This window comes from Egretta garzetta, unplaced genomic scaffold, assembly GCF_000687185.1.
Source record: "Egretta garzetta isolate BGI_Z169 unplaced genomic scaffold, ASM68718v1 scaffold149, whole genome shotgun sequence".
In the NCBI taxonomy this organism is placed as follows: Eukaryota; Metazoa; Chordata; class Aves; order Pelecaniformes; family Ardeidae; genus Egretta; species Egretta garzetta.
Window position 1 is genome coordinate 3,227,631 of NW_009269998.1, and position 11,875 is coordinate 3,239,505.

General features: G+C 44.4%; 1 protein-coding gene across 1 annotated transcript in view; it reads right to left on the minus strand.

Annotated features, from left to right (window-relative positions):
• The window catches only part of COL11A1 (collagen type XI alpha 1 chain), a 146,073-nt gene that overhangs the window by 51,664 nt on the left and 82,534 nt on the right, over positions 1–11,875 (minus strand). The window contains exons 37-42 of the mRNA XM_035902871.1: positions 8,129–8,182; positions 7,213–7,266; positions 2,938–2,991; positions 1,909–2,016; positions 1,032–1,121; positions 694–747 (exon numbers count right to left, since the gene is read on the minus strand). Coding sequence (XP_035758764.1) covers positions 694–747; positions 1,032–1,121; positions 1,909–2,016; positions 2,938–2,991; positions 7,213–7,266; positions 8,129–8,182 — 414 coding nt within the window. The remainder of the gene's footprint in view (positions 1–693; positions 748–1,031; positions 1,122–1,908; positions 2,017–2,937; positions 2,992–7,212; positions 7,267–8,128; positions 8,183–11,875) is intronic.

Consider the following 11,875-nt stretch of genomic DNA (forward strand, 5'->3'; position numbering starts at 1 on the left):
GCTGGGCAGGAGGAGGTGGAGAATTCAGGAGTGAAGTTGACCCCAGGAGGAAAGGAGGGGTAGAGGGAAGGTGTTTTAAGACTTGTTTTTTATTTCTTATTATCCTACTCCAATTTGATTTGTAACAAATTAAATTAGTTTCCCCAAGTTGAGGCTGTTTTGCCCACGATGGTAACTGGTGAGTGATCTCCCTGTCCTTACCTTGAGCCATGAGGCTTCCATCATATTTTTAGTCCACCTGTCCAGTTGAGGGGGAACGATAGAGCAGCTTGGTGGGCACCTGGCATCCAGCCCAGGTCAATCCACAACAGCATGAGACCACTATCCACTATCTGTAGATTTTCCACTATGGAAAACCTCTTTCATCTCTGCAATACCTTGTGTAAGTGGCAAGTATTGAGCAACAAGTAAATAAAACCTCTTTTATCTCAAGAATACCTTGTGTAAGTGGCAAGTATTGAGCAACAAGTAAATCTCATACCTACTGATAGCAGAAGGCTTCAGATACTCACAACCTTCACATCCCATTGGTATGGATAATTAGTAGAAAATAATTATTGATCATTTTGGATGACATTCATCTGTCTGCTGTTTTACAGACTGTGTTGATGAAAACATCACAGCATGTAAAGTAGAAAAATTGTCACTATACAATACTGCTTATAATTCTATAAAATTATTATGTTTACTTACAACTGGGCCTGGTGGGCCCTGTGGGCCTTCCCCTCCTTTCAGACCAGCTGGACCCTAAAAAAAGAAAAAAAAGAAAAGCTTACCTCTTACACTGGAAAGTTCAAGAGTTATTTTTGCAACACATCTAATAAGACAACTGTAAAAATCTGACCAAAACCGGAATAAATTCCTTTTTGCTTATGTAGCCAATTATATTTAACAGTGTTGGATACTTGATGTCTGTTCTCCTATCGCATTCACTTTTAACGCAGTAGAAGATTCCATGAAATTAAAGATTTAATCCATTGTTTCTTGTCTTTAGAAACATCGTGTCAGTTGTCCTAGTGCTTACGTCATACCTGAGCACCTGGAAGGCCTCTCTCTCCAGGGAAACCACGAAGACCGGCAGGTCCATCTTTCCCCGGAATGCCTTGAGGGCCTGGGTCACCCTTGGAAACATATTACATTTTGATTAAAAAAAAAATAGTTTAAAATACTTATGTTAGTGGTTAAATGAGTGATGAAAATGAAATACCAGATCCTAGTTATAGGAATGACAAAAAAGATTATGCCCCCACCTATCCACCCACTAATTATTTTAAGATTTCCAGTACATCAGTCTATCAACATGGTTAAATTTATAACAAGCTTTGACAAAATACAGTAGTAGTTATAGAATATAAATACTGAAAAACACAGGAAGCCATAAAAATGTGTTTAAAGATACATTCATTAAAAATGTACAATGCCCATTTAAAATGGAGGATTGAGTAGAATTACACAGTAACTAGATAAGCAATATTTTTCTTGGGCTGCAATGGTGGCCGAAAAGTAGGCGAAGAGCTACATTTGGTCAGCGAGATTCTGCCTCGTAGCCAGTACTACACATCCCACTTTAAATGCCGATGTACAATTTTGCGCCTTGCCGTGAACGTGTCATTACTACGTCTCTCCATAGTGAATGTCTGGTATATGTAAACCAGGTTTTCTTTATTTTTTATTACAAAAAGACTAATTATTGGCTCAAAAGAATTCTCATTATTTCAATGGAAGCAGATACAGCTCTAAAATTGGAATCTTCCAGTCTTCAAAATCCTTCTGGGTGAAACGTGCTAATCGTGATTTTATATTGTAGCTTCTGATTTTATGCTGCATGTTCAGCATGATGATTTGAAATGTGAGGCTGTCAGGAATTCACCTGTCCCCTCCAGTTTGTCCCCCAAAGCCACATCATACCTTAGCACCTTCTTTTCCTGCAGCACCTGGGAGGCCTTGTTCACCTGGTGGGCCAGGAGGACCTGGATGGCCTCTTTCACCAATTGGGCCAGTCTCACCAGTAGGACCCTAAGCACGAGAGTAAAACTTCAGCCACCTCAAGGTATTTGATGCCTTGCGGGGGGCAGGGGTGGGGAGAGGCAGACGGTTAATACCCAGCTGTTAGGAGTATCTTTTACAAAACAGCATTACCATAGCATACATTCCTCACCTTCCCTCCAGGCAAAGCTGACTTACAAAATATCCTTGTCCTATAAAATAAATCTTGCATTGCATTCTGCCTGCAGACACGTCTGTACAGCTTCCAGAGAGTGAAATCCTGACCCTGCTCCTTAGGCAATGGAGCTTTAAAACACAGCGCGTACCCACGTATGGGAGGAGGTTACAAAAAGGACACGGGAGGGAAATCCATGTACTGAGCTTGTCTGGAAACACGGTCTGTACTGCTGCTTTTCTGAATAATAATAGGAATTGGAAGGTAGGAGAGTTGAAAGGTATCTCTTCAGGTTCACTAGCGGAAAGCTTTCACTGAGGGAATTACCTAAAAATTCTCATGCAATCCAAATGCTTGATTTTGTTGCAAATAAGTAAGATTAAAATCAAATGAAATTTTGATAGTGCATCTCCCCACAGTCTGTAAGCGACTGAAATTTGGCCTCTGACCAAAAAGTCACACGTTCTCTTCTTTCTAAACTATCCCATGGAGGAGAACTCAGCCTTCTTGGCTTCTGTGCACCACCAACTTCACGATCACGTGACGAAAACACACAGAAAAGGCAGTGAGAAGGTTAAGCCCAACTTTTGCGTGTTTTGTGGAATCCCTGCTGATTACCAAGTACACCTTTCTAAAACTGTTATGCATAGTTTGTTACAAAAGTTACTATAACCATCAATATGGTCCTTCTCATACAACAAAAGCAACTGCCTAAGCCATAATATAATGATTAAACATCGGTCTGACAAAGTTAACTATGGAATTAAATGATGTACCTGAGGGCCAACAACACCACCAGGACCAGGAGGACCAGTTTTCCCTTGAAAACCCTGTGAAATAATGAAACACTCTGTTACCCAGGACAAGATACAGAAGAGCAAAATTCATATCTGTGCTGAAGAGGAGAAATTCCACGTCACCCTTTCCTTCTGTTCAGGAAATAAAAATGAGAAATTCTTTTTTCCCATGTGTTCTTAGAAGTGAAACACTGATTCATCTTCCTTATCTCTGTAAGTTCCAATCTCTCTGAGGTGGTACAACAGTAAAAATTCCAGTCAATTTTACTCATCTCTCTAGGTGAACTTGATTAGGTGAGTCTGAATGCATAAGTGATGCAGCAAAGAGACAGCTGAAAATACATTTTTACATATATATATATACATTATGAATCATAAAGCCAGACATACAAATGCTTTTTAAAGAAAGATGCAGATGGTAGATTAAGTTGGAGGGGCATTAAAGAGAAAGGGGAGCTTGGACAGAAAGAAAATGAAAAGAAACAGAAATCCAGGGAGGATGAAGGTTGTATAGAGATGATAAAAAAGGCAGCGTGAGCGCCACAAAAAGAATGAAGTTAATGAGAAATTGGTATGATGACAAAATCTGGGAAGCAGAGAATAGTAAGGAAATGGTTTGGGGACAGTTTTTCAGAACACTGGCAAATTTTACAGAATTTTCATTTTCTAATCAGTGGCCCCAGACTTTGTCCAAGAGCAGTCAATGCCAACCTCACGTTACAGTACCGCTGCTTAACCTATCTTTGGGGTGTGCTAAATTATTTCTTTCACATGCTGGAAGTGTGTTGCTGTGTAAAGGCAGGAGGGTGCCCTGGCTGCTGTATGGCACCTGGGGTCTCAGACAGAGCCCCCACCCAGCAGCCTCTATCTGCCCCTACCCTGCTCACCTCTGTAAAAACAAAGCTCTCGCCCGGCCCATATTTCTCACCGAAGTTGGGCCCCGCTCAGCGTTCCTCCGGCCACAGGCTCACTGACAGCTCCCCCACTCCACCAGATCTGGTTTAAGCTTTTAGAACCTTCCTCAACCTGATTCTCTTCTTGCTGCTAGCCAGGCGTTATCATGGTTCGCTTTGGCCCACAACGGTTTGGGCACTGTCTCTCAGACCTCCCTCTGAAATGACCCAGGTTAAAACCAAATGCAAAAGTACCCTTTTGCTGTATTGACTGAAAATCAGAACCACTGCAGATGGAATCGCTCATGTGCCCCTTCCTTTACAGAGTCGAAGCTTCTCCTGATGCCTATTGTAAGGGAAGACAACGGGATGTTGACTGTTGCCCATGTCCTGAGAGTACCTCGAGAAGACCTGCTACTCCCAGGTCTGCAGAGCGCATTGATACTTTGCCGTGTATTCAATGATTCTCGATGCTAACGATGCTTCTACTACTCTGCTTTCTCCCTTGTGTCACCAGCTTATCTATTCCTACAGATTCAGATTTGTAAAAGAAATAAGAAGGCAAAGGAGATTTCAGCAGCAAATACTCAAGATGACCTGAACATCCCATGGGTTCATCTACAATATTTAGTCTTAAAAAATTTACACTACTGTCTCATGCCTGTGTTTGTGAGTAGCTAATTAGCCTCTGTTTTTTCTGTGAAAGACAATTTAATAAAGCTGTTTACTGTAGTAAGAAGAAGGTCCTTGATTAATTCTAACAGATGAAACAGCCAGTGTATTTATATTACGTCCTTTCACAGGCACAAAACACTAAATTCTTGCATAACACCTGAAAAATCTAACAATCTCTGCAGCCGATGCCTCCTGCCAATCCGAGATTGCTGTCACCAAAATTGATAATCCCTTCTAAGGAGGAACTAGCTTGATACTGGTTTTCAGTACCTAGTTCATCCCTACATTTCTATTCCACATTATTTATGACATTACTCTTCCCATGCCTAGAATTTCAGCACACAGTGGCAGTTCTTCAAAGTGCACGTGGCTTATCAGGGGAAGAAGCTGTAGCCTTTTCTCCAGGACTACGTACCTCAGCTGCTGCCAACATAAGCTTATTATTCCATAACCCAGCTGCAGAGCGCTATCTGGGAATCTGGCGCTCTAATTTGTTAAGCCTGTCTCTTAGCCTAATCCCCTAATTGTTGTAATGCCCTCATGCACCACTGAACTTTAATGAGATATACGCCAAGTAAGAAACAGAATTCTTAAGACCCTGATTTAGCAGTGAGTGCAATGAAAGTTCTCAGATTTATACATTTTTTTAAAAAATCTGAAATGGGAATGTTCATTGAAAAAGAAGTCAACAAGTCTACTTTTTGGGTTTTTTTAAAAAAATCTGTTTTTCTACAAAAAATATGTATAGGAACCGTGGGGGAAAATATTTTCAAAATAATTCTGGCCCATATATACAAATACATGTACACAGGGCAGAAAACAATGCTAATGAAAAGCTGCATTTGTTCCTAAGTTACTCAAGTTTTATACCAGTCTAACCCCACTAAACCCAAAGGAGATACAAAATTAGAGAACTAAAGTACTCATTGAACCCAGAGGGACCGGGACCAAACATCACACATTAGCAGAGCCCAGTTTCACTGTATTTTGCATTTTTCATTTCTAGTCAGGCATGAAAACAAGGAATCATAGAAGCACAGAACGGATGAGGTTGGAAGGGTCCTCTGGAGGTCATTTGGTCCAACTGCACAGCTCAAGGAGGGCCACTGAGAGCTGGCTGCCCAGGAGTACGTCCAGACAGCTTTTGAGTACCTCCAAGGATGGAGACTCTGCAGCTGCGCTGGGTCATCTGCTCCAGTGCTTGGTCACCCTCGCAGTGAAAAAGTGTTCCCTGATGTTCAGAGGGAAGCTCCTGCATTTCCATTTGTGCCCATTGCCTCTCGTCCTGTCACTGGGCACCACTGAAAAGAGCCTGGCTCCATCTTCTTTACACCCTCCCTTCAGGTATTTATATAAGGTGTATTTCAGGTATTTATATACCTTTGACCTTACCCTCTCTTCTCTAGGCTAAACAGGCCCAGCTCTGTCAGTCTTTACTCCTAGGAGAGATGCTCCAGCCCCTCAATCCTCTCAGTGGCCCTTTGCTGGCCAGTCTCCAGTAACGTGCTCGCTCTCTCGTACCGAGGAGGCCAGAACTGGACACGACACTCCTGGCCTCAGCAGGGCTGAACTGGAGGGGAAGATCTCCCAGGACACTATGGGCAGCCTTTGCCGTGATGGCACATTACTGGCTGGTGTTCAAACAAATAAGAATAAAGGGAAAATAGGAACCGTGCTTTTTCTTATCAGACTGAAGAACAATTTTGGGCTTCCTGCAATCTAAACAACGATTCGAATTCAATCTCATGGTACACAAGAATAGCCTTTGCATCATTGCAAGGGAAAAGAACAAAGTAGGAGTCAATAATGTTTCTCTCGCACGCAGAAAAGCCACTGTCATTGCAAAGCATTACATTGCTACGGTCCCAGCAGAAGAAAACGGAGTTTTGCAGAATGATGTGTTACTCCAAGCTCTGTGCTCCCCTCCCAGCAATGGAAGGGACTCAGCAGTCACTAACAGATTGCCAGGGAAGTTGGAACCCAAAACACATTCTACATGCTGAGAAAATTTCTCTCTAAATTAATTTATGGCTTTCTCTAGCTCTGAAAAATACAAGTAAGAATTTTATTTTATTTCAGTGGGATATGAGTAAGGCACTATGGAAGTAGAGGTGGTTTTCTTTTTTTAATAATTCCATTAAAACTGTTACATGTTAGATTTTTTCATTTTGCTGCCAGAGTTCACTCGTTGTGATTCTTAGGGGGATTACATAGGATATAGTTTCAAAATTTAAGATTTTTTTCACAGGTTGAATCATTCCTGATCCTACTTTCCAGAGGTGTTGGCTTTTGAGTTTCCTAGCTGCTTACCATTGATAAGACTTTTAATAAATGTTATTATTTATTTTAAATGGCATTCAGTGAGAAAAGAACCATAGAGTAATTGCTAGAGAAATCTTTATTGAAATTGAAATCTGAGGATTAATTTCTTTTACTTCTACTGACTATTAAAGCTGATCGTGCTGTTATTAAGCAGGCATAGCAAAGAATAACCTCACTCTCGCAGCATGGAAACAAAATAAAGCTTTCTCATGCCCAACCTACCAAGCACAAGAAAACCACATTTATCTAACTCTTAGTCCCAGCCTCTTCCCCTTTCATCTGTTGTCTCTGCTCCTTCAGGTTTGACCGCAGCCAAGGCCTTTGGAGGTTTACAGCCCTAACACCGTAGCGTACGTGTACTTACAGTCTCACCCCGCTGTCCCGGGTGCCCAGGCAAGCCGTCTTTTCCAGGTGGCCCCTGCAAATACATAAATCAAGGCATTCCTTAGACATCCTTAATTCTGACAAAACCTGTCTAATTAGCTGTGAGAATCTCTGATCTCTTCGTTTTTTGTAGACTAGTCTCCAGTATAGCTTAACTGCTCCTCTATCAGCTAACTATGATTTTAATAATACATTTTCCTCGTGTCCTCCCTGACGTGTGCCAGCAATTGCTTGCAGAGCTGCTGTTAGGTTGTCAAACGCGGGCATTTTCAAAATGGATTTCTGTAAACTCATGGCAAGTCCCTGTACTTCCCTTCCATTTCCCTTTGCTTAATGACTTAACACAAACCTAATCGTTACAGGAGTATTTGATGAAATGTCAGGTGTTGGCATTGGAAATAAAACCAACAAATGCACGGGTGAAAAAAATCACGGGTGGTTCGATGCTTTTGCTCTTACTCCACACGAGCAGAGACGCCCCGGCAGAGCAGCACCACCAGCTCAGGCTGCAGCTCAACTGTGCTGTTACTTCTGTACATTCCCGCTCTTAATGAACGTCTCCTTCCTCTTCCTTCTTTCCTCAAGGAATCAATTGTTAAGAGAAAATACACACCAGCAAGGCGACGTTTTGCCTAAACTCAGTCTGTCACCTGGACACGGACATCAACATGGGAGGAGATTTGCAGTTCTGTATATTGGGCTGAATGTCACACGAGCTGCACCAACGATCATTTTGAATGTGTGAGTTCTCTTAGCCTTAAAGGTCAATAAGCACATTTGTAAGCTACACAGAAACCATCCCTTAAACGAATCTTCAAGTACAAAACTTCAGAAACAGTGTTACGAAAAAAATAATATTCCTGTTATTGCACATACTTAATTAAAAAGGTACTTACTGGTGGTCCCTTTGGTCCGGGGAATCCAACGGGTCCCTGGGGCCCTTGTGGTCCCTAGCATAAAGGCAAGCAAACACGTGAAGTTTTACTCCAGCTGCCATGACACTGGGTTGAAAAGTTTGATTATAAAATATATGAATTCTGCAGGTAATGCCTGGTTATAAGCACAGAGCCTCAGCTCCGCTGCCAAAAATATTGGAAGCACCAATGCACATGCACAGCCCTTGGGGGGCATTTCCTGAAACCAGTATTGCCTGTGTCGGAACGCAGTGAGAAAAAAGAAAAACCTAATTCTATAAAACACATCTGTGTCTGACCCCTGAAACAGTCTGTGATAATGTAGGAATCAACTGTAGGAAACATCATTTTCTGTGTTGCATACAACATGGGAATTAATTAATAGCCTGCTGGGCTTTTTGAGTCCAACATTTGTCTTCAGCAGTTCTTACACTCTGATGATATTTCAAGCCGTTACAACAGTACAAACTTCCAAAGAGAATAAACTTTCCAGAGTTCCCAGGGACTAAATACAGCATTCTTGCTGTCAGGAAAAGTAGTTGAGACAGCCAAAAAACCCCATGATGCATGAACGTTTTATTTAGGTAGTTTCGCATATACACGTGCATACGGAGAGAGAAAATGTTCATGCAGCCTGGCTTTACAAATTTAGTTAGAGGTGATCATGTGAGTTAGTGCATTGTGAATGTGTATGTACAAGTATATACACACACGCGTACATACATGTATGCCCACATACATAGAATCATTTAGGTAGGAAAAGATCATCAAGCCCAACCGTTAACCTAACCCTGCCATCCCACCACTAAACCATGTCCCTAAAATATTAGCACCCATAGAATCACAGAATGGTTTGGGTGGGAAGGGACCCGCAGAGGTCACCCAGCCCAACCCCCCTGCAGGAGCAGGGACACCTTGAACCACATCAGGTTGCTCACAGCCCCGGCCAACCTGGCCTGGAATGTTCCCAGGGATGGGGCCTCCACCCCCTCTCGGGGCAACCCCTGCCAGGCTTTCACCACCCTCACTGGAAAGAATTTCTTCCTTAGATCCAGTCTAAACCTACCCTGCTTCAGTTTAAAGCCATCCCCCCTTGTCCTGTCCCAGCTGGCCCTACTAAAAAGCTTGTCCCCCCCTTTCCTCTGGGCCCCCTTGAAGCCCTGAGCGGCCGCACTCAGCTCTGCCCGCAGCCTTCTCTTCTCCAGGCTGAACACCCCCAACTCTCCCAGCCTGGCCTCAGAGCAGAGGGGCTCCAGCCCTCGGAGCATTTTAGTAGCCCTCCTCTGGCCCCGCTCCAACAGGTCCATGTCCTCCTTGTGCTGAGGGCTCCCGAGCTGGATGCAGGGCTCCAGGGGAGGTCTCCCCAGAGCAGAGGGGCAGACCCAACTCTGTAATGGCTGGAAACTTGCATTAGATAACGCTCTTGACTGAGGAGGACCTCAAGTCCTACAATGGTACCAAACCTACTGCCCAGGTGCAATCTCTGGACACGGGCTCTCTAGAACGTGCTTCTTCACCCAAAAGTATCCAGTCCCTCGGTATCCTGTAAGAAATTAAGTGACAAGGAGCAGGCTGCTGCCACCCCAGTTTACCTGGATCGCAGTCAGCTCCATCTATACTGGAGGGATCTGGAAAGGCGTCTGGATGTCACACCTACACACACAGATACTCACACAAAGTACCAGCTCGCGTGACTGTTTACAAACTGTCACCAACCAAAACGGGGGCCAGCTTTTAAAACTCATTGCTGATATGCTGAAAGGGGCGATGCCAGCATATTAAAGGAATTTTTCCTCTTTAGTTTTCAGCGTGCTAAGTCAAAGAGTAGCAAGCTGAAAAGCCTTATTTATTCTGCACGGTCCCAGAGTGGAGCCACGTACCCTAGCCCCACGGTGCAAGACTTCATTCTATCGTACCTGGTACATGATGTCTGGTTTTACCAGCACATCAGCTGTCAAATTATGTTAGAAGTGTTGGTTTGGAGTTTGATGCAAGCGACTCGTAGCAGGAGGCCACATCTCCCAAATTATGCTCCCCTTCTGCTCCTCTGATAAAGCGCCAACCATTTCCAAGTCCCGTAAGCCCCATCCCATCCGTTGGAGCCCAGGCTCCCCTCCGGAGCGCGGCTGCCCCTGTGGCAGGCGAGGCAGCGTGCCAGGGCAGCGGTGGGCGCGCATCCCTTGGGCCCAGCCTAGCAGGATTTGCCCTTAAGTGAATCTTATTCCAGGGGAGACCTTGATGATACTGCCACGCTACATCTGAGTCAGCTACGACTGAGTCAGCTACGAAGTGCTAGGTAGAGAAAGAAATCTTTATCATCTCACTGCACTACCCGGCATTTTTATTTTCTCTTCCAAAAGAGGTGTAAGGCTGTTTCTGAAACCTCCAGGACACACAAATAGGTTCATTATGAGGGTTTGGTTTGGGTTTTTTTATTCAGCTTTCTCTGTGAACAAATGATCCTTCCTCATTTGCCTCTGGGTATAACATAAAGCATCAAGTTTCTAAAAAAAAAATGGAGGAGTTTTAAAGAAAAACGCTTAAAATTGACTCAGTTACTGTACAAAATGAAAGAAACTGGTCCCTCTCAGGAATTGGGTTATAAGAGCACAAGTCAAAGTTTTACTTTTAGTTGTGCTTTCTTTCTCTGAAATTCCCACTCACATCTTCAGGCTTTTTAAGGAAAGATTTGCATTTTTTTTTTATTCACAATACGGCTTGCAGATGTCAAGCCACTGGACCGGTGGATTATGTGAGAAAAAGCACTAGAACACTAACAGCATGCTATCAAAAGTACATTTTCTTTTTTGCCATTAACTTTCATTTTAACAGGAGCTACACAGGACAGATAATTTCATGTTTACATGGCTGGTACCTGAAATAGTCTCAGTGGAGCAGAAATGACAGTTTTGGGGTTTGGCTGAAATTCACCCCTACTGGGAAGCAAATGGATCGCTCACACTTGTATTTCCCACGTGACGTGGGACGTGGTGCTCTGCGACTCCTCATCCCCTCGCCCCAGCAGTTTCCCTCCAGGGGTGCCTTCAGCCTGGCTTGATCCGCTCGCTGTTTTCAGTCCCCCCCCAGCTTCTCCTCCATAAAAACCCCTCGGAGCTGGCAGCAATCCCCTCCTGCGCAGGCTCTGCTGTTCACCCTGCCTCTGACCTGCCCCTCGGTGCAGAACAACCCGCAGTGCCCTTCTGGGACCGTGCCTAATTCTCTGCACCCAATATCCTAGGGACCTCATTCCTCTCTCGGCTCCCAGCTTCCTGCCCGTCTCTCTCTCGCGCTTGCCACATCATTCCTGTTCCACCCAAACTTTCCTCTTATTCCCCGCTGCCCACGTTCCACTCAGCACGTTGTCTTTTGCTTGACACCAGGATACTTTCAGCTTCCTAGGGCAGCCTGCCTTGGAGTGCTGCCCGCAGCCCGGCCCTCCCAGCCCCAGCTTTCCCTCGGCTCTCGCCGCCGTCTCCTCCCTGTCCTGCCCCGCTAGCGGGTCTCCTGGGCACTGGGGTAATATTCTGCTTCAGGAGCGAAAGAGCTAAAACGATGAGTAGGAAAGGGTTTTAGTAAACTAAAACTTTGAGGCCGTTTCCCCTCGTCCCATCGCCCCTTCCCTGGGAGCAGAGCCCGCCCCCCCCGGCTCCCCCCTCCTCTCAGGCAGTTGTAGGCAGCGATGAGGGCTCCCCTCAGCCTCCTCTGCTCCAGGCTGAACCCCCCCAGCTC